This window comes from Parasteatoda tepidariorum, chromosome 1, assembly GCF_982258835.1.
Source record: "Parasteatoda tepidariorum strain Cologne lab strain chromosome 1, Ptep-v5.0, whole genome shotgun sequence".
Lineage (NCBI taxonomy): Eukaryota > Metazoa > Arthropoda > Arachnida > Araneae > Theridiidae > Parasteatoda > Parasteatoda tepidariorum.
Window position 1 is genome coordinate 44649985 of NC_141755.1, and position 25379 is coordinate 44675363.

Below are 25379 nucleotides of genomic sequence, written 5' to 3' on the forward strand. Positions count from 1 at the left end.
ATCTAGTTTGGGGAAATATATACTTTCCATGATAATGGATAAATAGTCATTATTTAAAGCAAAATAACCGAAAAAAATCACGAAAAAACACAAATTGATTAACTTTCTATCCAGATGGATGAAGAAAGCCTTTGCAACTAGCACTTGTTAGAAAAAGAACTAGGGGAGAGATGGATAAAACGGGATACCATTATTGTTTATATTTACTACGGAATATCTGTTCAGGAAAACCATACATTAATTTTTTTGTAGCTACAACATTTATCGAAGCACACAAAAAACATATTTTAAACTAATTTTACTGACTGTGAAATAGAAAAAAAAATTAATTTCCAAACTCTTACATATCCCGTCTTAGCATACCTGGGTTGGATAAAACGGGATAGGGTTTACAATGTTTAAATTTTTGCATATATATAAATATAAAATTATAAATAATGCAAATATATTAATAATATTGTTTATACATAAAAAAGCTCAAGTCTTCATCAGAGAAATACATTACAATTAGTTCTAAAGAAAGATGTGAAATCCTAGAGTTTGAAAATTAAATGCTTAATAATGAACGTTAATAAACAAATTTTGCATTACTATATAAAAAGACTAAATTTTTCAAAAATATATATAGCTAACATAAATAAGTTGTTTAAAAAGCCTAGGCCTACATTAATATATGGCTATTTTAAAAGGTAATAAATAGGTGGATAAAACGGGACATAAAAAACTCTATCCCGTTTTATCCAACTCACAAGTGTCCCGTTTTGTCCGACTCCGACACTTTTTGAAACAAACATGGCTGCTGCCTAAATATGAAAAGAAAATTAGATAGACTGCATATCAAAATATTGGTAAATAAATGATTAATTAAATTTAATTCTCACCGGAATTTTATTCCCATGTATGTAGGCAGTACAATGTAAAAAAAACGCGCGTAAATGTAGAAAATGGCTAAAAAATAGAGTAAAAAAGTTCTGAGACTTATAACTTTCTATCAAATAGTGATCTCGAGGCGGGACGCACCGAGAATGATATAATCACGGTCGAATAACACGTTTCTGTCGTTGTCCACTAGATAGCTGCAATAGTCTGGTCTCAAGGTGACGTATCCCGTTTTGTCCGACTATCCCGTTTTATCCAACTCTCCCCTATGTAGTAATTTGATTTATTGGCGCGAGTATGGAACAAATATACATTCTATATTTTAACTCTTAACTTCTATTTACTTCCATTTAACTTCTATCTAATTGAATCTTTTAATTGTACGTCGATAGAAATGTAAAAGGGTTAACTGACGGCAGTGCTTATGTTCCATTTGCCTGGAACAAACTGCCACCATTTTTAATGTATAGAATATAAGAGCGCAATTTCTGAGCTTACGTAATTAAATTCTTTATACATGATGCTAAAAAAAATTGCTACGCCTCAGAAATTTGTATCAATATCTCAATTAAAAAAAATGCTTTTACTTTCTTCGCAATAAAAATTCTAATTTTGCGCAAATTCTTTTTTTCTCCCTTCCTTTTTCTGTTTCCTTTGAATATCAATTTTAGTTGTGCGGCAGCATTAAAAAATTACAGGACGTTTTAAATTTTTAGGCGTGTGTTTTCAAATCTGAAAATGAGATTTTAAGAAAAATGCGTTTTAAAAAATTATTATTTCTATAGTCAAACCCCGCTATAGTGAACACGGTTTATAGTGAACTCCCGGATATAGTGAACGAAATGTTAGGTCCCGTGCCTTGCTATACACGCATAATGTTAATTTTTGTGGATATAGTGGACCAAAAAAGTGAGGAAGTTGGATATAATGAACTTTTTCCTGTCTTCAACTGATTTTTTTCTTCATTTTTTTTAAAAAATAATTTTGAAATTTTTACTTTAAAATAAATACATATACCGATTTTTTAAAACCATCTATAGAGGGGAATTTAGCGATAAGCTTCTTTTATCTCACTTTCCCATCCCTAAACAAACCAAGCAGATAGTGCACCTGTAAGGTGTCAGTGGGATCAATATGAATTTTCTGTCAGGATTGCTCATCAGCTAAAGATTACTAAATTTTTTTTTTTTTTTTTTGTAAGCAAGACGAAGAGTAATGAAAAATAACACATTTTTCGCTACTAAATAATATTTTTCAGTCATTTATTTAAATAATGTGTAATAAAAGGGAGGAGTTTGGAAACCATTAGTCAAATTGCCTGCGGAACGGATATAGTAAACTCCCGGTTATAGTGAACCAAAATTTCGGTCCCTTGAAGGTTCACTATAGCGGGGTTTGACTGTATATGTTACGGTCAATGTGAATTGTCGGTTATTATTAATGCTAACCGGTCAATATTAATAATAACCAAATAAGCCGGTTAAAGTGAATAATTTAAGTGAATTTATCACATTAACCGGTTATTATTAATATTGACCGTACCAATGATGTTTGGTGAATAGCATTCTTTCTTGTTTTGGGGGGATATTTCCGTATCGTGAACTGCCACGTCAACTACAATCGCCCAGGCGCTAAATTTATTTCAAACTAGAAATTTTTTTAAGAAAAGAAAAAACATGTTTACCTGGTGGTGGCTATGAGTTATATCCTTTCTCGATCGAGACGGTCCCTTACTGTGATGTGTTTTTTAGGTTTTTTCGGGCAGTTGCCAAGACTTGGCGATTATTCTACGAGCAGATAACAATACGGAAATCTCCCGTTTTTTATTTCTCACTTTGACCGAAAGAAGCGGTTATTATTAATTGTAACTGCTTAGTATTAATAATAACCGATTTATCGCTTTAACAGTAACACATGTAAAAAGAGGCATCCCTTTGTCCCAATGCTATATAATCCGTTTATTCACATTAACCAAACTTGGTTATTATTAATAACCGGTTAAAGTGATTAATTTGAGTTATTTCTCACTTTGACCAAAAGAATAGGTCATTATTAATATTGACAGGTTAGTATTAATAATAACCGGATTTATTACTTTAACTGTAACATATAGACAGTAAGAATTTGAAAGAAAATGTTTTAAAGCAGCAGTTGCTTATTGATTCGAAAATATAAAACTTGTCAAGTTTTCAGATGCTTAATTCGGGTTCGAATATTATTTTATAGTTCAAATGTAATAATGAGAAAAATACCGAGTGAACTTAAGTTACAAGCTCAGAATACTTTTTCTCCTACCCATCAAATTGTGTTTACGAACTTCAAAATAGCCCATTAACCGTTTAAATAATAACTGGGAATATATAAAATTTCCTGTGAATCTATGAATTGTGTCACAATCGTTCTCTCAAAATTCATAAAAAAAACGAAAACTATGAAGAAAAATAAATTCTAATGAGTCCTCGGGGCACAGTCAGTTTTTGGTATTACCATTTACGACAGAAATTTCTGTCGTAAATGGTAATACACATGGTAAAATGGTAAAACACATAGGAGCCTTAAGGCTCCTATGTGTTGGCAGACAGTTTGTACCCTGATGAAGTGCTGTTTTGCTAACATACATATCTTTAGTAATTCTTTTTTTGTTGTTGTTCTTTTTGCTTGATTTGTGTCTCTAACTTTCTAAATTATTAAAATAAGATGAATTTGGTTTTAGCGCTTCTCCATTTTGACTTATTATCTTAAACGTTAATTTCTAATTTTGTCTTTTTCTGAATTTGCGTAAATCAGTTTCATTATTTGATTAGCATAAATAAAGTGTAAGGTTTTTGCTATGTTCTGAGATTTTTCTTTTATTTGGCTGTATTCGTACAAAATATCACTGTTAGTTATTTTTTGGGTTGCACCTTGTAGGGGCATAGCATGCTTGCGGAGTCTTCCAAATTCTTTTGCTGAAATTTAAAAAGCGCTTTATATTGTAAACATTACAAGTATAATAATATTTGATGGTGCTCTTTTTCAAGTTTAGGCATAAAAATCAATCGGAAGTAGTAACCCGGAAGTCTTACGACGAATTTCAACCCCTAGCGCTATCTGTACTTAGCTTTACACCAGGGATGGGCAAACTACGGCCCGCGGGCCAACTGTGTCTCGCCGGAAGATTTTATCCGGCCCGCATATAGAATTTTTATTTGCAAATATAAACAATATACATCCATTTTCTTGTCGACTATGTTTAAAATTATTTCTGTTTTTCCTTTTTTGACAAAGTACTGATGAAATTTTTACTTTCTCTATTTTTGTTCTGCAAACATAAATTGATGGAAATAGTTAGCGCAGACAGCTTCAATTGGTAAAATGTTGAAAGCAGAAGTTCTTTATAGAATAGCCGTAAATTGGCGCCAACTAGCGTTTGTCTTTCTCGAGGAGCTGACTTATGGAATCTAATATAGGTAAAGTGTACTTCACATTTGGCAGACTGCGCATTTTACGCTCCAAAGAGCGGACAATCTAGCAATCATCTGAAGGAGTTGTTTCTAAATAGTATTCCAAAGTTTTGCAAATCATTACCAAAAGCTAGTTTCCCAAATTTAATATTTCATGCTCTTACAGAAAATTTTCAGTTTCAATAAAAATCATTATTTAGAAACTAAAAAACGTAACTGAAGAATGCTTACAAAAAAAAAAAAAAAAAAAAAAATTCTAAAATTTCTCACATTAAAATAAAAAACTTTCATGTTCTTTTTTGTTTTTATTCGATTATAATTGGACGTAGAAAACCATTCTATGGATGGGTGGTCTAATGTAAACAATAACAAGCGTCCTTAAACCGGAAGAAATTTAGAAAATTTCCGGTGTATCCCTCCGCTTATGTTATGACTACGAGGCGATGTGTGAACAAGCCTAATATTCTATGCAGTTTTGTTATTGTAATTTGGGTTCAAATCTAAACATAATTGTACCATTCATAAGAGCTTTCAGAAATGTATTGATTCTCAGAGGTCGTACGGCCAAAAAAAATTTTGGAAAGTTAATATCTCATTGTGAATAATTCTTAAGGTTTGCCATGTTTTGTATCTTATCCCTTATTTGGCTACATTTGAATAAAATGTCGCCAAAAATATCTTTAAAAATATCTTTTTAAGTTAGCCTAATTAGAAAATATTCTAATGATTATAATATTAATATGATAATGCTGAAGTTTAAAGGCTGAAAGAAAGAACTCGGTACATGTGAAATACTGCAAAAGATATGATGCAATAATATGATGGCGTGTTTTTTCAATCTGCGGCGTAAAAATTTATCGGAAGCAGTAACCCGGAAGTCTTGAAAGAGCAATTTTACCACTAGCGCCACCACCCTTTTACACGATCACATCCTTAGAAAATTATCATCAAATAAGAAAAAAATATTCTTAAACGTAAATTTTTTATTATAAAAATCATAACACATATCTAGGTAAGTGTAAGATAAATCAGCTGATTTATATATCCGGAGAATTCCAAAATGATATGTTCTTCGTTTGAAAATTTTATTTTCAAGTAATATATACATAGATTATTCCTTCATTACTTTTAGATAACATACCGCACAGCATAATTTTATAATTGTGGGATCTCGATATGAATTTCAATAAGTAGCTTAACAGTATAGCTGAATTCTAGTTTAAATTATTCTTTCAAAACTAAAAACACTTACCAAGAAAACGATAAAAAAATTTATTAATAATCAGCACAAATGATACTATATTTTACGTAATTCGGATGAATCTTTATTGTTGTTTTCCGAATTATATAGATACAGAAATATATACTATTCTATAAAAAGGAGGAATATTCTATAACTATTGCAGTTCTGTATGTTCTAAATTCACATTTATCCATTGGAATGAAGAAAGCAATGTTGTCTTCTGTTTAATTTGTAATGAGTTGAAGGCCAAAAAAAAAAAATATATTTTATCGTAGTACACACATCTGTAACAGTATGCGATCCCAAAGTTGGAAGCTTGTTGATAATATATTATCGATATATGTTTCTCAAATGCTTGGCGTGTTCTGCTTCAATGTTTGTTGTTGTTGTTAATTTACGTCACAATGGGCTATTGGCGACGGTCTGGGAAACATCCCGTAGGATGATCCGAAGACATGCCATCACAATTTTGATCCTCTGTGGAGGGGATGGCACCCCCGCTTCGGTAGCCCGACGACCTGCGGGCGAAGTCAGGCACTTTACGGTAGCACAGTTTAACGAGGACCAATACCGCACACCCTCGGTCCCTACGCAGACTGATCCAAGTGGTCACCCACCTGCACACTGACCGTAGCCAGTGATGCTTGACTTCGGTGATCTGCTGGGAACCGTGTCTTAACGATTAGTCCACTGCGGGACTTCAATGCTTGGCATGTTCTGGTTAGTTTTCTCAAGTTCTTCTGCCTTTTCCTTAGGGAAATTTTGCTTCTTATTTGCTACTAAGAAAATGGCGAACGTCTTTGGCAATGGTTATGATATAACTCATGCGGATATTTTCAGGCTCCCGCCAGAGGGCGTACTCAAGCGTTGCGATCACGAATAGCAACACTGGAATACGCCATGTGGGGAGAGTAGTTATCGACAATGTCAACCTTCATCTATGAAAAGGTACCCCATCATAGAATCGTGTTAACGCGTCTTACATACTAGTGAATTGTAGTTGTAATGGTAGATACGCTACAGTACTCCTGTTGAGTACGGCAAGAAATGTACCCCACTTCTTCCACTCCTAAATTTTATTAAACAAAAATTCTTAAAAGAAAATACAAAATTTCAACATATTTCTAAAACACAAACTCGAATTCCATTGTATAAGTCAAAAGTTATTTGGAGACAAATAAAAACGCTTTCACCCAACTCTCCATTATACAAAACCTATCCAATTCTTATTTCAAAACGTAACAATCCTCCCACCGTTTTGATTGGAGGTTTACTTTACTAATCAAAACTAATTATATTTCTATGAGTAAAATGAATGAAAATTATAATGTTAAAATACTGTTCCGAAAGTCCAAGTTTTTCAGCTCAAAAATTTAGTTGGCACTTTAAATTTAAAAAATTTAATTGTTGCCTCACAATCACAAAGAACGCTCGTCATTTCTTCATAATTTAAAGCTGATTGACCTAAAACCCTACGAAGAAGTGTTTTAACCATCTGCACCGTTCTTTCCCAAAATCCTCCCCACCATGGGGAAGCAGGAGGATTAAAGTTCCATTGAATCCTATTCACAGATGTTTCAATTTCGATCATTTTCCAATCCAACGATTTAAATAGGTTGTTAGCTTCTGTAAAATTGGTGCCATTATCGCTATAAATAACTTTCGGTCTTCCTCGTCTGGCTATAAATCGTCGTAAACCAAGCAAAAAACTTTGTGTTGATGGAGAAGTTATCAATTCCAAATGGATGGCTCTGTAGACAGCGCATGTAAATATAATTATCCATGCTTTGCATTTTTCTCTAAGCATCAAATGTCCCGCCAAATCTATTTCTGTTATTTCAAACACCAATGCATCTTTGACTCTGTTTTCAGGTAACACTCCTGGATTGCATTCGATCCTCGTAGTTTGGTGTCTTTTACATCTCACGCAACGAGCTAAAACTTTGCGAATCGTCTTACGAGATCTTATAATCCAGAATCGTTCTCTTAATTTAGACATCAATATCTGAATCCCCGCATGGCACATACTTTTGTGCATGTAAAAAATCATTAATTCCACAAGTTTATGCGTGCTTGGCAGCAGTATAGGACTGATAAAGCTTTCAAGATCTTTTCTTTCAGTTAACTTGGTGCTTACTCTTAAGATATACCTTCTTCGTCTTTAAAGACGCATAAAGATTTTAACCTTGCAATATCTTCGTCATTAAATGACTTTTGCTGAATCTGCTTCATTAATACTTTTTCAGCCTCATTCAATTCGTACAATTTCAGCTCGCCAATCTCTCGTTCAGTTCTTGTTTTCTGAGCATTTTTGAGGAATCTTAGAATCCATGCCGTCATTCTTAAAATTTTTAAGTAACTCGAAAAATATGCTAGCATCCATGAATTTTCAGTGTTCTCGCAGGTAAGAGTTGCCACAACGGTTTTCCTCTGCTCTAAGTATATTTCCTCATCATTTTCGATTGGGGTTGAATTAGGCCACTCTTCTTTAGACTTGGACAACCAAAGTGGGCCTTCCCACCATTTAGTTTCCAGAAGCTTTGAAACAGTGCATCCTCTAGATGGCAAGTCAGCAGGATTACTAATACCAGGAACATGTCTCCAATCCTTGGGATCACTACATTCACGTATTTTCTTCACTCTGTTACAAACGAATGTTCCCCAGGGTAGGTCATTCTTCTTAATCCAGAACAAGGCAGTTGTTGAATCCGTCCAATAATATGTTTCATTTATTTCCAGAGTTAAACTTTTCGTGACGAATTCAGATAACTTAGCGCCAATATAACAATCTAATAATTCAAGTCTTGGAATTGTGATTTTTCGCAGTGGAGAAACTCTTGACTTTGCCTGTAAAAGTTGCACTTTTATTTTATCTTGCGATTCATTTCTAAGAAAAATGGCAGTTACGTACGAATATTTTGAAGCGTCAGCAAAAACATGCAAACTACTGGAACTTCTATTAACTGCTGTTGCTTGGCGAGGAATTCTTACTGATGATAATAAAGGTAAATCCTCAAGCCAAACTAAGAATTCCTTTTTCAAATCTTCTGTTATAATTCGGTATCCCAACTTAGTTTTTCTTGCCAACTTTTTTGCAGAATCTTTTCTTCATCTTCATCATTATGTATTTTCGTATGCTCCCAGCATCTTAAGTCAAATTTTCCTTTGTCATTATTTCGGTCGATTTATTGATGAAGTTCCGCAATTCCTCTTCAGTATTCACAGAAGTGACACAATTATTCACATAATAAGAATATAATAACTTCTCGGCAATTTCAGAGTCAAACTGTCTCAAATGAAATTTGATAACTGCTCCAAGCAGAAACGGACTGCAGTTTACCCCGAACACTACACGACAATGTCTGAAAAGTTTTATTTCTGTTTTATTATCATCCTTCCACCACAAGAAACGTAAGTAGTCACGATCTTTATCATTTACTGAAATTTGAAGAAAGGCACCTTTTATATCGGAAATTACCCCAATGCTGTTTTCTCTAAATTTTAGAATTATCACGGGTATCAGTTCCAGCAAATTTGGCCCCTTGGCTAAGCAATCATTTAATGAAAAAGATCCTTTCTGTTTGGCAGATGCATCAAAAACGGGTCTCACCGGAGTTGTCAAGCTGTTTTTAAAAACTGCTCGGTGAGGAATGTAATGTGCACTATTGCCTTTAAGTTGTTCAGGGACTTCTTCTATAACACCTTCCTTACACCAATTTTCAAAAATTGCATTGTAGTCGAAAAATTTATTAGCTTCGTTAAGTTTTGTTGTAGTAGATAGTAATCTTTTTTCGGCTACTTTTCCATTGTCAGGCAAGATGTTCGCTTCTTTGATCCATGGCAAATAAATTTCATACCGTCCTTCAGAATTCAATTTAACCGTTCTTTCGAAGTGCACTTGGACTGCGTCCTCTATTTCCTTTTGATCTTTTATTTCACATGCATCTGTTATACCTATTGCTTCAAGCTTCCAAAGGTTTTCTATGTCAGTGGTCTGAGTTAATAGAGAAATCAAAACATTCGAAAGATTGGCGTCAATTACTGAGGGTTTCATTTTCCCCATAATGACCCATCCTAAATAAGTCTCTACTGCAGTTAAACCACACGCCAAATTGCACACTTTCCCAGTGTAAAGTTTTCCTGCTTCATCGGCTCCAATTAATAACTCAATAGGCTGTCGATGATTCCCAATATCACTAAGTGAGATGCCCTTCAGTACTATTTCCTGTATCCAAGGTCCATCATGAAGTCGTGGAACAAAACTGCAAATTTTATGTTGATCCAAAACATGCATATTACAACTATAACTATTTTTCAAATCGGTAACTTTAATAGAAAAAAGATTATGAATTTCGCTCCTTGATTTTGACCCTCCAAATAAGCTATGAATCAATGTTTGAGTATCAATTTGGTGAAATTTCAGTTCCTCAACAGTGCTCTTCAGAATATATGAGCGTTGAGAGCCAGTGTCAATTAATGCTCTTATAGCACGTTTTCCTTCTTTACTCTCAATATTTACCATTAAAGTTTGAAGGAATATCTCTCCAGAACAGCAAGAATTCGCAAGTATTACATTTTGGCTTTCACTCGAATCAATTACTTTTTCATCTTTTACTTCGTGCTTGTTTGGCGATAATTCTGCACACATGATCGACCAATGTCTCTTAGCACAAATTAGACATTTAACACTTGATTTGCAATATTTTGCTTTATGTCCAAACTTAAGACATATAAAGCAAGCTTTCTTATTCTTAATTAGTTCTTGCTTCTGATGGTAAGCCAATTTGGCTGCCGTAAAACAATCTTTACTCTCGTGGTTTTTGTCGCAAAATACACACCTTTTATCTACCACAGTCCTCGAGCTTTTACTTCCAGAAAATAACTCATTTGCTGTTGGTATAAATATATCAGCTTCAGTCTTCTTTTCTTTCTTAGTACCAGCAGCAATAAATTTGAATCCAGTTCTCACTAAAGAAATTCGTTGTTCTCCTTCCCCTTCGTTTCTCAGAAACAATAGCAGTTGCTTCAATTTTTCACAATACGTATTTTCTTGAACCTTTGTTGTTGAATAACTCCTTAACCAAACTCTTAAAATCTCTTCAGGAATGCACGATTCAACCAAAGGGAATAACATTGCAGCGTATTTGTCACTGGTCATACTTATTGACTCTAAAGAACGAAGGTAGGATTCCAATTTATCGTATAAATGAGTTACATTTATTCTTCTCGGTTGTTCTGTGGCATTTTTAATAACTAGACTTAATAATTCTCTGACATAAAATTCAATTAATAATTCTTCACCTCCAAATCTATTTTTTAAGCATTCAATAACCTTATCATAATTGTCAGCAGTGGCGGGGAAACTCTCCACGATTTCTCTAGCTCTGGAACCAACTACGGTTGCTTGATATAAATAATGGAATTTATCTTCTTTTTCCATTTCTAGGTCATCGTGGATACGCTTAAACTGATTCCAGAATGTAAGCCAATCCTTAATGTCACCTCCGAATTGTTCAAATTCAATCTTGGGTAACTTTAATTTTCGTCTGCTTAGCTTTGGCGACGAACTAAAGGAAGCCAAGGAAGGTTCAACTTTCTTATTGAAATGGTCTGCAATTTCTACACGAACGAGATCCATTTTTTCATTATACTCTTCGGTACTTGTATGTTCTATTTCAAATTCTTCTTCAGTATCAAACTTTTCTTCTAGTACTCTTGAGTCGAATTCATTTAATATTCCATATAGTCGTTCTAACGTGGCACTTTTAGTTTTTAATACTTTATCATCTGGTAACTCTTTATTTAATTCTTCAAATAAAGTATTAAACGTTTTGGTAAAGGAAGCTCTAGTAGCTCTGCGTTTTCTTAATATTGCATCCATTCCTTTATCACTACTCCGGGTCACCACAATATTGAGTACGGCAAGAAATGTACCCCACTTCTTCCACTCCTAAATATTATTAAACAAAAATTCTTAAAAGAAAATACAAAATTTCAACATATTTCTAAAACACAAACTCGAATTCCATTGTATAAGTCAAAAGTTATTTGGAGACAAATAAAAACGCTTTCACCCAACTCTCCATTATACAAAACCTATCCAATTCTTATTTCAAAACGTAACAACTCCCCCACCAGAATTATATCTGTGATAGAATTCGATGAACGGATACCACTAGTTGATTCATTGCTGTTTTGTAAGAAGACGGGAGAGCTGTATTAAGATCACCGTACTTTCTGAGTGCTGAATGTGAGAGGTGTATTAACTTCACGGTCCTGTGTTGCCGTTAGCAGTCGAGTGTATGCAAACCGACGTTGTGCGTTATCGAGACGAAACTGAGTAGCAACAGTGCGAGGAGGTGGATAATGTAGCAGTCACAAGTAGCAAGTCAACTGTTCAATGTGGACCATGGGCGGATCGGGATTTTGTGGGGCCCTGGGCTGAAACTACTTTGGGGCCCTAATAGCAATTTTGTCAAAAAAAACTGTTTTCTATAGTGATGTAGATAAGTATATAGAAAAAAATAGGACAATAAAATAATTTTATTAATTTTTTTTACTTATTTATTTTTATTTGTCTATACAAACAGCAACTGTACAACATTATTGCAAAAGAAATTGACAGGTTAAGTGTAGTTATGTTATATAAATTATAAGGCAACCTTTCTGCATTTTTGTGGTACAAATTCCTTTATTTGTTCAGCACATTTTAAGTCCTTCGTTAAATCACAATTTATGGAAAGAACTGATAAATGATTTAGTCGATGGTTCGACATTGTTGTCCTACATTTGTTTTCTATGTATGACATCCTGGAGAAAGAGAGCTCAGCTTCACAGCTAGTGATTGGCAAAGTTAAAAAATCCTTAAGATAGTGTAGCATAGAAACATCATAGAATGATAGTGTAGAAAATATCAACAAATTTCAGTGGGATGAGAGGGTTGCTGGTAGTCAAGACAGTTATTAGTAAACTAAACAAGTTTGACACTTTGACGACGAGAACAGAAGTGCGGAAGAAAAAATTACGTCGGGAGTTAAGCGGCGCTGCGTGAAGTCCCCCGTAATAGACGCGAAAAAATACACTGACCAAAAACAAGCGACTGGTAATTCCCCGTTCCGTTCGATAGACGCGCATATGGATGGGTTGATTGATCTCAGGGTTGCCAACCTTATAATAGTTTTTTTTTAAATATTAGATATTTTTTTAAATTCAAAATATCACCGATTGTTTTCAGTGGGGACTGGGGCCCTTTGTATCCACGGGGCCCTGGGCTGCAGCCCAAAAAGCCCTTAAGTAGATCCGCCCCTGATGTGGACTATTCATCGAAGTAGGCGTTTCCAGATCGAAGTGGGCGCTACTGTCAAGATAGGCGTGTTCATATCGAACTGTGCGTTTCTGTCAAGGTAGGCGTGTTCACATCACTTCCGAAGGTCACCAATGTGGGGATAGTAGTATTCGACCATGTCAATCTTCATCTATGAAAAGGTACCCCAACATAGAGTCGTGTTAACACGTCTTATATGCTAGTGAATTGTAGTTGTAATTTTGTAGTGGTAGATACGCTACACGCCACTTGTTGAGAAGACCCAGTGCCGGATTACCCATTAGACCAGACTAGGAAATGGCCTGGGGCTCCCAATGATTAGAGGCCCCCTTAAAAGGGATTTTTTGGAATTTAATTTAAAAAATATACGAAAAACAATGATTAAAAAAAATCAATTTCAAATATATATATATATATATATATATATATATATATATATATATATATATATATATATATATATATATATATATATATATATATATATATATATATATATATATATATATATATATATATATATATATATATATATATATATATATATATATATATATATATGATAATAAAATGTTATGACTATTTTTTAGTTCTAATTTAACAAAATAAAGTAAAATATAATTTATTATTATTTATTTTAATTTTAAATATGCTTTCTTAAATGAAAAGATATATTAATACTTTTATATTTGAATAAATAAAAAATATGGATGGTGTTTTCAATAGAAATGTAAACAATAACAATCTCGAGCTTTGGACCTACTCTAGTTCCGGTTAAAAAGTTTGCAGCTGCTTACTACATGTTATTCTGATAGGCGATATTTTCAAACGAATAATTTTGTTTTCAATAAAAGAAATAAACTAGATAATTTCTGAGCTCAAATCGGCCGTATTTCATAAGATATTAATGTTATTATGTAATTCTGGGGAGTTTGGAGTGAAAATTTGTTTTAGTTATTTTGTTATTTATTATTAAAAAAGGTGACATGTTTGCTAGATTTTGAATAACTCGCTTTTTTGGCAGTCTTGATTTGGCCTCTTTCCATTTGTTTATTATTGTTTGTTCGTGTTGCAAGCTGTGCACCATCTTACGTTAGTGTTAACACTTTTAGTATTGTAAACACAAGTATTGTTAGCATTGTAAACATAAGTAATAAGTAATCAAATGCATTGTTTGCAAGAATCTCAAAACACAATGATGCCAAATGGCTTTAAAATACAACTGAAACAGTAACCCGGAAATTTAGGCAGTCCCGAGCTTGCAGCGCACCCTAGTGTAGAAAACACCATCCATACGAGAAAAAAAATTAATCTAACGGTCCAAAAAATTTGAATGGCCTAGAGCCTCACGTACGCTTAATCCGGCACTGAGAAGACCGGATTCATGCCTCTGACTCCTCCTCTTTCCCTCTCCTTCCTCCTCTTTTCAGTTGTATAGACGATATTTTTCCTTTTCTTAATATTTTTCGTATTTAATATTGAAAAATTATTTTCCAAAATTTTCATGATACTTTCTTTTAGCACTATGTTTAATGTAGTTTTCAGTAGCATATAGTTTCCTAACTTAAAAGATTTTAATCTAGTTAAAAATCAAGACAGAAACTAACGTACTTCCTTCTCATATGACTCTCCACACGCTACGGATGAAAGCATGCGAAGTGTTGCCATTGGTAGAGGGCTCTGTTTTACGCCACCTGTAATAGACAGGGTCAGTCCTACGTCATCAACGACGTCACTAGCTCTCCTCGTTCCAAACAAAGTTTTGAACGGAGCAAACAATATGGCGTTTCTCATGTAGTTAAAAGTGATATTTGGTCAATTTAGGAATTGGTAACTGGGCGGAGTGAGCTTGACGCTAGCTTTTATCCATCAATCTTCTTATAACCCTATATTGATTGTGTGACCAAACTTTTTCGCCAAAGCAATTGGCGTTGTTTAAACAAAAGCTATTGTTAGAGGAAGCCATTTTCTGTATTTGGCTGCGCGGGATTTCATATTTTATCATCATAAAAGTTTTAATTACAGGTAATTCTTATTAATTAAAGATTTATAATATTAGTGTACGTTTCATAGCAGTATATAAAAAAATTACATGAAATTTTTAAAAGGATTAATGAATTTTATTAAATATCTGTATTTTAAAGTAAATAGTTTGTAAAATGTATGTATTTTAAGAAAATCGTTATAAAAATTCATTTATCAAAGTTTTTCTCTGCTTCCTTAGAAATCCTTTGTTTGATCTGCCGAAATTGTGTGAAGCAGTTTAGTAATGAAATTTCTTTTATTTGAATTACTTGATTTATGTTTATTTTAGTGACATAATACAGAGGTATCTTTTTTATCTATGAAATATATTGCTAATTAAAATTTATTATATACAGAAAGATTAATATTGAATTTTCTTAAAAATAGTGAAGAGGGTTTTGATCATGTCTAAAATAATTTGTTTCAATTTTATTGTAAACTAATCTAAAAAAAAATTCTGAGAGAAATGGAACAAATTTAGATAATATTTATCATTTTCATTCACAGTTACTGCATTCATTATTATTCTTTTAGGTTGTCTTAACTATTGAATAAATTATGAGCATGCATACTTTCAAAAAAAATTTTTATTCTATAGGTGTATCACAATATGTGCAAAACAATTTGTACTCAATAATTTGTTTTATTTAAAATACATAATACAAATACTATAATAAATTAGAAGATAATTCAGATTAGCAAGTTATCTTAAATTTAAGTTATCTTTATTGGATATTAATATGAAATTGAATTTTTTCAATTATTTAACTTCTCAAACTATATCTATAATTGTATTTTTTTCATTACCCTAAGATTTTTGACAGTTTACGTGGACAATGTAAAGCAAACTTTTCATATTTCTTCTTTCTCTTCATAAAATACTTTTTTACTAGGTGATTCCTTGGAGAAGTATTTGGCTAATTACTTAAATGCTGAATGAAAATGGGATATCGATGTTTGCACACCCTGGAATCGGTGTGGACAAATTAAGTGTGCAGTTGTGAAGGGACGATTGTGTTTTTGTCTTAATTCATGTTGGTAAGTTGAAATGTAATTTATTTACGTACTCAATGATTATGTATCTAAACCATTTGTTGGCATTGTTTGTATCTTGTGTAACTATTCTAATTCAGATACTTATTTATTTTTTTATTAATATTACTTATGGTTGTGCTATAAAATAATAATTTATTTTGCTTTTCTTAATAATAAAGGAACTAATGATGTGCAATTGGGTACAATGCCCAACTTTAAAAAACTGGCTTGTGTGGTTAATAAAATTTGTGGGGTTATTGGGGAGATTTTGTTTGGTTATCTGTGGAAGAATAATTCTGGGTAGCCAGCCGCCAGGAACTAATAAAAAGAGAAGGGAACTCAGAAGGTATAACTCGTAACCACCCCCGGACAACTATCTACATGTTTTTTTTTTTTTTTTGTTATTAAATTTGCAAGTTTAAAATCTGTTTAGCACCTTGGCGATTGTAGTTGGCACGGCAGATCACAATACAGAAATATTTCTGAGTTGTTTTTCTCGAACGAAGAGTTTAGAAATTTCTCTTGCTGAAAGATCAGCGTATGCATCAACATTTTGTTAATCTTGAAAACGTCACTATAAAGCGATTCAATGAAGTAATTAAAACTTTGTGAATTTTACTTGGGCTAATGTTCTTTGAATCAGCTTTATCTGTGGATGAATGTATTGGTTAAGATCACATACATTTAAACTGCCAGGGCCATATTCAACTGGCAAACATCTTTGAAGAATGCATAGCAAAGTTGCTAAAAAAAGAAGTGTATTTATACACAACTTTATATACTAATAATATAAAAATATTGTAATCTTGTCTTGACATTTAGCCAGATGACCAGAACTCATCCCATACAAATAAGAAAGAGTAGTCACAGTCAGATATCTGTTTAGAAGAGATTTGGGTCTGTTAACGAACTATTCACAAAATATCTTTTCATAAAAACGGACATTTCACAAAATAATTTATCCTTTACTCAGACCCTTCACAAATTCGTTTATCTTCATTATTGTTTTGTTAATCGAATAAGCCCTTCCGGGGGGGGAACGACAGATGTAATCTAAATAAATTTTGTCTTCGGCAGACACTTCTTCCTTTATTCGTCCGAAATGAATATTCTGCGTTCAGCAGTATAGGCAAAATACCAAATATTTGTATGTTGCATCTCTAATTTAGTAGCAGCAATTGCTGTTTATTTTTTAAATTTTAATTTTTTTAATTATAATTTTACAGTGTTGGACATAATCTTGTAAGTCTTTACAATTTAAAAACTCCTTGAAAAAGTTTTTTTTTTTTTTTTGCAATAACAGACCCTATTTGTACAAATTCACAAAAGCAGGACCCTGGTTGAAAGAATGTGACTTAACGTTTATTTTATATTCACAGATTACAAGTAATTTTTTTCCAATTTTACAAATACGGACCTTTTACAGAATGTCTGGACAGATCCCTGACAGTACTTGAACAGATTTAGTACTATGATGCTGTAAAGAAAAATATTCAGTAGAGAGTGTTTTTTTCTAATATTCTTATCTGTGCTACTTTACACAATGCAGAAATTTTTTTAGATGCAATAGAATATTTTATGACTAGTTCTCTCTCTCAATGATTCTGGTTCTACCCTTAAAGAACAGAGGGAAGATTGTTTAGAGCATTGTACCTGAATTATAAATACTCTTCCACTTTAAATGCCTTTGGCAAAATATACTAAATGAATAATGCTAATAACGCTAATGAATAATGCCAATTGCTATTTCTAAATAGCAATGGATATATGTTCAACACTAAAAGAGATTATAAAAAATTTTAGATTGCACGGAGATTGATCTAATTCTATTCTTTGTTAGCTTAAATGAGATCTAGACTTAACAGAAGCTAATATGAGTGTCTCAGTTAGTATCTTTCTCTTTTATTACTATAATGTTTTGATTATTCGGAGAATTGTTTATTTTTAACAGTGGCATTATACCTTAATCGTTGTGAGTTTTTTTTCCCCAACTGTATTGTTATAGTATGGATTGTTTACTGTTAGTACAGCACTGTTTATAAATTATTACAGTATTAATAAAATAATTAAAGTCAGAATGAATTAAATGATCTTTTAATGTTTATCAGTATTTGTCTTTAATCACACCGTGGTTAAGGAAAAGACAGTGCCCTACCAGTTAGTATATTCCTCTTTTATTAATAATATATAATTAATAATATATATATTAATAATATATAATATATTCTTTTACTTTGATTATTTCAAAAATATTTATTACTTTTGTTTTTATCAGTGGCATTTATTGCATTCTAAATAAAAACTAATTTAATGTTTGATCTAGATACTAATAAGTTTAGAAAATTAATTTATGATTTTATTTTTTATTCTTGTAAAAGGTTTAGAAAATAATATTCATTAAGGAACTGGTGATGTCGACAGAATTTAGATGATTAGATACTAAAAAACTGGGAACAGTGCAATCAAACCTGAACAATGGACAAACACATCAACATGTACTGGCTCATCATTAAAAGTCAGCGTGGGGATAACACAACATGCACATTCCATGATCCATCATGGACTCGTGCCTTTAAGAAGCCTACGTGGCTGTCTCTAGGGTAAACGGTGACTCAACAGTGCACACACCAACTGAACAATTGGCTGTGGGGTCATTTATGTTGTGTAAAGAAAATATAATAAAATCTGTGCTGTGACTAACTATTAAATGCTGTGATGTAATGTCCTGTGATTGTCTTGTTCTTAAAGCCATTAGTCTTTATATGTAAACCCTGATTGATGCTGCAATAGAAATATTAAATAATATTAATCAGACACTTTCCCTCTCTTTCAGATGTAAGTAACCTGACTAAATTGGGGATCTGCAAAAAGAAAAAATCGAGCAACAAAGCTAATGTTGCAATAATTTACACTCCTTTTTTATGTCTTGATTTTAAAGTGACAGATGTGTCAAATCCCCGAGTATGAGTTTGAGTGATGCTTCCTCCCAAAAGAGTTGTGAGACCACTCTGAAAGTGTCACAAGTATGCCATATGCGTGGAAAAAGATGGATATGCCAGATTTAATAATAATAATAAAATTTCTGTTAATCTGTGCTTATAACTTAAAACTTATACTTCTGTGCTAAAAGTTCTTTCACTCTGTAATTCAAATTGATTCAAACTAATGTATGCAATCCTTTATTAGATTCACAATTTGAAGAGTTGTGCTTTTATCTATATACTTAACCATTGGTTGAAATCTTAACAAGGTATCTTGATTACAATATTAATTTGAAGCAACTTGTTCTCTTCTAGCTTTTGCCTGGATTCTGCTGATGATTCATGTTTGTCCCGGGGAATGGTCTCACAGCATTGTCTGCTTAAAGCTTTTCTGTGAGATATATTTACCAGGACTTGATTTTCTACAATGGTTTATGCAGAGTCTCATTTAGTTTGAAGAATATCTCTGTACCGTAACAAGATAACATTTCAGTCATTGATTTTGCTATATGTATTAAATATAATTGTATATTTTTTAAATTCATAAAAATAAACGAAAAGCATTTAGGACTATAAAATATATTTTAACTATAATCACAAAATTTGTTTTTAGCTGCATACAAGACAAATATGTTCTGATATGCACCATTTCTAGCTTGTCTTACCTTTCTTCTATCTTATTTTTATGTGTGTACATTGTTAGAATAATTTTTAAGTTGATAAATTAACCTAATATAAATATGGTGAGAAATTATAGTCCTAAAAAGGATACTAAGCTTCTAGAAAGCAAAAATGGCAAATTTCTTTTAAAGATTGAAAATGAAAATTTCAGTGTGAGAGCTGCTGCCAGAGCTGAAGTGTTAATCTTTATTCCGGCTTTTAAATAAAACGTTTTAATAGCTGCTTAAAAATATCTTTTTGGTTTATTTGTTTGATCTTAATGTCTTATTTGTTAATTACCATTGTATAATTATTTTTAAACAGCCCATTTACTATAAAAACTGGTGATCAGTAATTACCCCAGAAATGATCAAGAGAAGGGGTAATTCCTTATCACTAAAAATTTAAAATCTTTTAAATTCTAATTAGATTTTTAAACAAAAGAAGGTAGCATAGGACTCATCCCATATAGCCTCAAATTTCCAGTAAATATTAAAATTCTATTTTGAATAGTTTTTTCACAAAACAGATGTTTGCATTTTTTGATCAGGAATTACCCCAGGTCACCCTATTAGGTATCCAAAGGTATGTTAATTCAGATAAAGTAGTATGTTCTGTTTTCATTAATTAAAATATCAACTGCACTAAGTAATTAGCTTATTTGCTAGTCACCTTTTTAAACCATTGAGATTGAGTTCTCGTGTGTGAAGATATAATAACTAGATCAGAAGCTATTTAAGGTTTTGTTTATGCAGTACTTACCAAATTCACTAAGTTTAGTGCCTTTAAATTTGTTATAAGTCTATAGAATTTCTGTAAAATTATTTTCTGCTGCAAGCATGTGTTCAGATTTATAATTTTTGTTTAGTTGATGGGTTGTAGATATGCTGTAGTTGAGTTTATTAAAAATGTAAGAATAATAAATGTTTTTGAATATTTTATTCAAATTCCAATCTTCTTGTAGCTAATGCAATTAATTAAAGTGATAAAAACAATTCAATAAACCAAAAAGTTTGTTTGCTCTTGTTACAAAATTAAATTCAGAATGACTGCATATAAATTCTGCGAATAAATTTTAAATCATTGATAATTGTATGAATACAGGTAAGCAGCACATGCATATGAATACTTAAATTATTTCTATTAAAAAAATTTCTATCACTCTATTAAAAAAAATATTTCTATTTTAGGATAAACTTATACAGTACAGAACCCGTTATCCGGAAATCAGAAAGCCGGAAAACCAAAAAACCGGAACGAAATTCAATAAATTTTCCCGCCATATTTTTAAAAAAAAAACGAAAAGCGTTAGTTAACTTATTTTTAACGAACTGTAATTCAACTTTTTTTTATTTTCAACTAGCTAAATATCCACTCTTCGAACAGGATTAATAAAATCAAAAAAACAATAACTCGGTACTGAACAACCCAATGAAATCGTGGACAAAACTGAACGGTATATACTGACAAAATTAATAAGCAAAAACATAACAAAACCTGTTTTTTGTTGTTCAGCCCATTAAAATTGAGATTAACTGTATTCAACATTACTAGGCATAATATCGAAATTAACCATTAACTTGGAATTTTTGTAAATAAGTAATTTTTTTAATTTATATAATAGGAATTACCCATATTAATTAAGCATCATTGGCGACAATAATAGTATGGCGCTTTTTTACGATTAATCTATACGAATAAGTACCTGAACTCCATAAATGTTGCTTTTTGTAACATAATGGCTTACTTTTTAGTATTTCAATATGCATCTATTACATTACTTAAATGAACTGAGCGTCAGCATTAACACTTTGACTCAGAATTTTCATTAAATATATTTTTTTTCATTATTTCTTTGTATTTATTCATGTCAGGATAGGTGAGAAATAAATTTAGAAGTTTAATAATATTTGGTGAGATGAAATATAACGTGAAACACCATGTCTTTTCCTGCATAAGAAGTCAAATATTTCAAACGCGGTTCACTTCCAAACAATTTAACTAATATGCAGTTATTTAAATCTTAGCGAAATAGTTATTTATAATTGAAACTTCTTTAATTTACAAAATCATTAATACATTTTTGAATATGAATCAAAAAAAGATTTTTCCAAACTAATTATTTTGAATTTTATATTTCAGTAAAATATATAATTCCGTAATCTAACAAATATTTTTTATCAGCTGTTTGACTTTTTATTTTTAAAGAGAGAATACCAAAAAAATATATATATTCTTACTAGGAATTAAAAGGCCAGAGAAAAAGAAAAGAGGGACAGCTGTTAATAAAACTGAAGTAATTTTCTACGTTTTTCCTAAGCAAATTAGTACCACTTTCCCATTAATTTTGCCTTTCATTGCAAAAGAATTTTTTTTTAATTTTAATTACCGCTGTTTTTAAATTATTTACTTATACCGAAACACATTTTGACAGACGTGACAAATTAAATACGTGATTTCAGATAACTTCAGAGATAATTTGGTGACATAGTGCTACCACGTAAATTTTTTTTTTTCATTGTTGTTGTTTACGTCGCACTAAAGCTGCTCAATGGGCTATTGGTAACGGTCTGGTAAACATTCCTGACAATCATCTGAAGACATGCCATCACAATTTTGAACTCTGCCGAGGTGAGGCTCCCTTCACTTCGATAGACCGACGACATGCGCGTGAAATCAAGTACTTACGTATAACATTTTAACGAGAAACAATACCTCACACCCTCGGTCCCTTCACAGATTGATCCAAGTAGTTTTTCACCTGCACGCTGACAGCAGCCAGTTATGCTCGACTTCGGTGATCTGCTGAGAACGTGTCAACAATCAGTCAATTGCGGAACTGTTGTTGATTGAAATTATGACATAGCGAAAAAAAAACTAAATAAAGTACAAGCAATAACTCTTTTTTATTGTTATTAAATAGAGCTATAAAGTATCAATGATGTTATCTTTAAGATTTTTGAGGAAACAACGGCTAAGGCTTAACCAGTCAACCCCGCTTAACAAAATATCCTCAGTTCCAGCGAAATCTATGCAATTGAGCGGGTTATTCGATTAAAAGGATAGTGCAATATTCTATCCTAAATTTCTGCGAAATTTTATTTTTAATGGTATTTAATGCAAAGTATAGTGTTTTGATTAAATAAACTTAGTTTTATGATCAATAAACAATTTTGATTAATAGTATCTGTGTTAGTATCATAAAATATAAATGTCATTTAAAGTTATATAAAAATAAATCAATATTAGTGAATAGTATAATATATAGGTACTAAAATATTATTTGATCCCTTCCGAAAAAATCTATAATTCAAGACTATTTTTATACTCGTTTAATTCGTCAATTTATCAAAATTAGATTTTCAGTTTCTATTAAGACTTTCATGAATAATTGCGTATTCCTTTCAAACGCATATTCAGATTTTTTTTTTTTCTAACCTCGTCTTGAGAATTTCCAAATTAATGAGCTATTTTAGTTTGGAATTTTTTTAAGTATATCGTTTCCCAGATTCATTGTCCCCCCCCACCCCCGATTAATTCAAATCCATCCTTTTCTCGCTGAACTTGCAACCATTCTCAGAGTTATTCTCTGGATTAAGCAATAATTATTCTTACTTAAGAGAAAGACACACTGTATACTGATGTGTTACGTTTTTGAAATTTTTTCTTATGAAAGCTAATAGCGCACCAGGAGGGGACCACAAATCTTGACTACAAAACAAATCACTCTGTGCCTTTTTAAAATTCTAAATGATGTGAAGTGAAGTAAGTACAATTTGTCTAAAGTAAGAACTCCCCTATTCGTCTGGACCCGTGGGGGTGACTATGGTAACAAGGTATAGCTATTTCAAATAGGGGTGTGGGTCACTATTTAGGATATATTTTGTCTCGGGTGGGAGAGAAAAAGGGAATCTTTTTCTTCATATTGCCCTAAAGCAGAGTTTCCCAAAGTGTGGTTCGCGTACCCCCAGGGATACGGGAACAGTTTAGCGAGGGTACGCATCCTTATGCGAAATATCTTGCAATAAACGAAAATTTCAAACAAACTTATTTAAAAACAAAGCTAGCCATGAAAATTTACGGAGTTAGCAGTTAATAATTAGTGGTGTCAACAGCCAGTTGTGATTTTTAACTTTTGTGCAATTTTTTATAGTAAAAAATGCACTCATTTTTTTATTAGTGGTACACAGCGTTACGAAAAATTTAGAAAAGGTACACAAAAGTCATAAGTTTGGGAAACACTGTCCTAAAGTAAAGAGAAGCTACCCTCCCTGAAATGCTCTATTCTTGTTTCCTTAGCAGCAGACGGCCTCAGATTTAGTGGCGGGGGGAGTTCTTACCGTAAACAAACTATAAGTCAATGAGATGTAAAACACTCGTCGCTCACTTCAATGTATAACTAGCAGCAAGATTTGATTTTTTTTTTCAATTTTACCCCTAACACCTGTTTAGACCAACTAATGAACAGGACCCTTTTGAAGTGACCACCTATTGTATCCTTATCTTAACTGAAAAACGAAAATTTCATTTTAGTTAGTGAAGCATTTCTCCAAAATAAAATTTTTTTTCATTTCAGTACCTTTTCTTTATGCAATTAGGCGGGGACAAAAAACAAAGAATGTCAGTTTAAACGGGGAAATTTAACATTAGTTGCATACAAAATGATTTGGTTCCATTCGTGTAAGCGGGTTATTCGATTATCCGACATGCAATTAAGTGGACATGACGCAAGAAAGTTCCAATCCGTTTTTCACTCGAACGGTTTGTAATAGAATGTTTTAATGTCAACAGTAACCTTCGTGCGACGAACTATTAGTATGCCAAATTTCATTGCTCTCTGTCGGATGGTTTAGTCCAGGGGTGGCAAACCTTTATGTCTCAACATGCAATTTTTTCTAAAAAAATGTTTAATGAACTAGTTAACGTATAGTTTGTCTAAAGTAAAAACTCGCCTAGCCATTTGTCAAGACCCTTGGCGGTGACTATGGTAACGAGGTCTAACTATTTCAAGGGGTGTGGGGTCATTGCTTAGGACAGATTTTGGCTAAGATTCGGCGAGAGTAAGAGGACTTTTTTTTCGGTCTATCGTGTTAGCCCTAGAGTGAAGAGAAGCTACCTTCCCTCCCCCCCCCAATGCCCGCCTGTGTTAACATTTTTCGTCAATTCGGACATTAACAGGGCACCATATTAGGTGGGCCAACGTTGCTCCCACAGTAAGGACAGATAGTACAGAGAAGAAAAGAACATCCATGCCTTGCCCGGGATTCGATCCCAGAACCTTTCTGGTGCAAGGGCAGTTCCCTAACCCTTCCACAGACCGGTCGGCTAGCTACCTTCCCTGAAATACGCTATTCTTGTATCCATAGCAGCAGACGGTCTCAGACCATGTGGCGGGGGGAGTTCTTAGCTTAGACAAACTATAAATACTCTGTTAAATTCTGCATCCATTTATAATTACATTCATGTTTTTAAAATATAGGAAAAAACAAGTGAGTGCGAGCGAAAAGGACACAGGGCCTCTAACATAATTGGATATAAATAGGAGAACAGATTTTAAATTATCGTAAGTTAAAGCTAGACGCCCGGTGGCTGAGTGGTAGTGCTTCGCGCTCCCGTGCCACAGGTCCTGGGTTCGATCCTCAGGCCGGGCAAGGTTGACTCAGCCTTTCATCCCTTAAGTGTGTAGACAAATGAGTACCAAGCATGCTTGGGAACTAAACACTGGGGGTTCCGCGTTCGGCTGACCACCTAACTGGAACATCTGCTCCCGCACCCCAGAGCCCAATGTC

The 25379-nt window shown here is 32.7% G+C and overlaps 3 protein-coding genes and 1 long non-coding RNA gene across 5 annotated transcripts; 1 reads left to right on the forward strand and 3 right to left on the reverse strand.

The window, feature by feature from the left end:
- Nucleotides 1-6925: 6925 nt before the first annotated feature.
- Nucleotides 6926-7591, reverse strand: LOC147816423 (uncharacterized). The gene has a single exon (XM_087154503.1). The coding sequence runs from the start codon at nucleotides 7589-7591 to the stop codon at nucleotides 6926-6928; it is 666 nt and encodes a 221-aa protein (XP_087010629.1).
- A 113-nt stretch (nucleotides 7592-7704) lies between these two features.
- On the reverse strand, nucleotides 7705-8686 carry LOC147816424 (uncharacterized). Its single transcript, XM_087154545.1, has 2 exons — nucleotides 8650-8686; nucleotides 7705-8555 (listed from the first exon to the last, which is right to left on the reverse strand). The coding sequence occupies exons 1-2, from the start codon at nucleotides 8684-8686 to the stop codon at nucleotides 7705-7707; spliced, it is 888 nt and encodes a 295-aa protein (XP_087010671.1).
- A 27-nt stretch (nucleotides 8687-8713) lies between these two features.
- LOC147816425 (uncharacterized) lies at nucleotides 8714-10723 on the reverse strand. Its single transcript, XM_087154606.1, has one exon. It carries the CDS (start codon nucleotides 10721-10723, stop codon nucleotides 8714-8716), a length of 2010 nt encoding a protein of 669 aa, XP_087010732.1.
- A 3974-nt stretch (nucleotides 10724-14697) lies between these two features.
- LOC147816426 (uncharacterized) lies at nucleotides 14698-20537 on the forward strand. 2 transcript variants are annotated; one of them, XR_015433527.1, is made up of 3 exons: nucleotides 14698-14914; nucleotides 15808-15952; nucleotides 18783-20537. It is a non-coding gene; the product is annotated as an uncharacterized LOC147816426 (long non-coding RNA). The 2 variants fall into 2 exon arrangements; XR_015433528.1 differs by lacking the exon at nucleotides 14698-14914 and adding an exon at nucleotides 15178-15218 and having other exon boundaries at nucleotides 18783-19239.
- Nucleotides 20538-25379: the final 4842 nt, after the last annotated feature.

Coding starts and splice junctions, on each gene's coding strand:
- LOC147816424 (XM_087154545.1), bottom strand. CDS start 8,686: ATGATGAAGATGAAGAAAAGATTCTGCAAAAAAGTTG. Junction 8,556..8,649: donor AAGATTCTGCAAAAAAGTTG/GCAAGAAAAACT, acceptor TATTATCATCAG/TAAGAATTCCTCGCCAAGCA.
- LOC147816423 (XM_087154503.1), bottom strand. CDS start 7,591: ATGTGCCATGCGGGGATTCAGATATTGATGTCTAAATTAAGAGAACGA.
- LOC147816425 (XM_087154606.1), bottom strand. CDS start 10,723: ATGACCAGTGACAAATACGCTGCAATGTTATTCCCTTTGGTTGAATCG.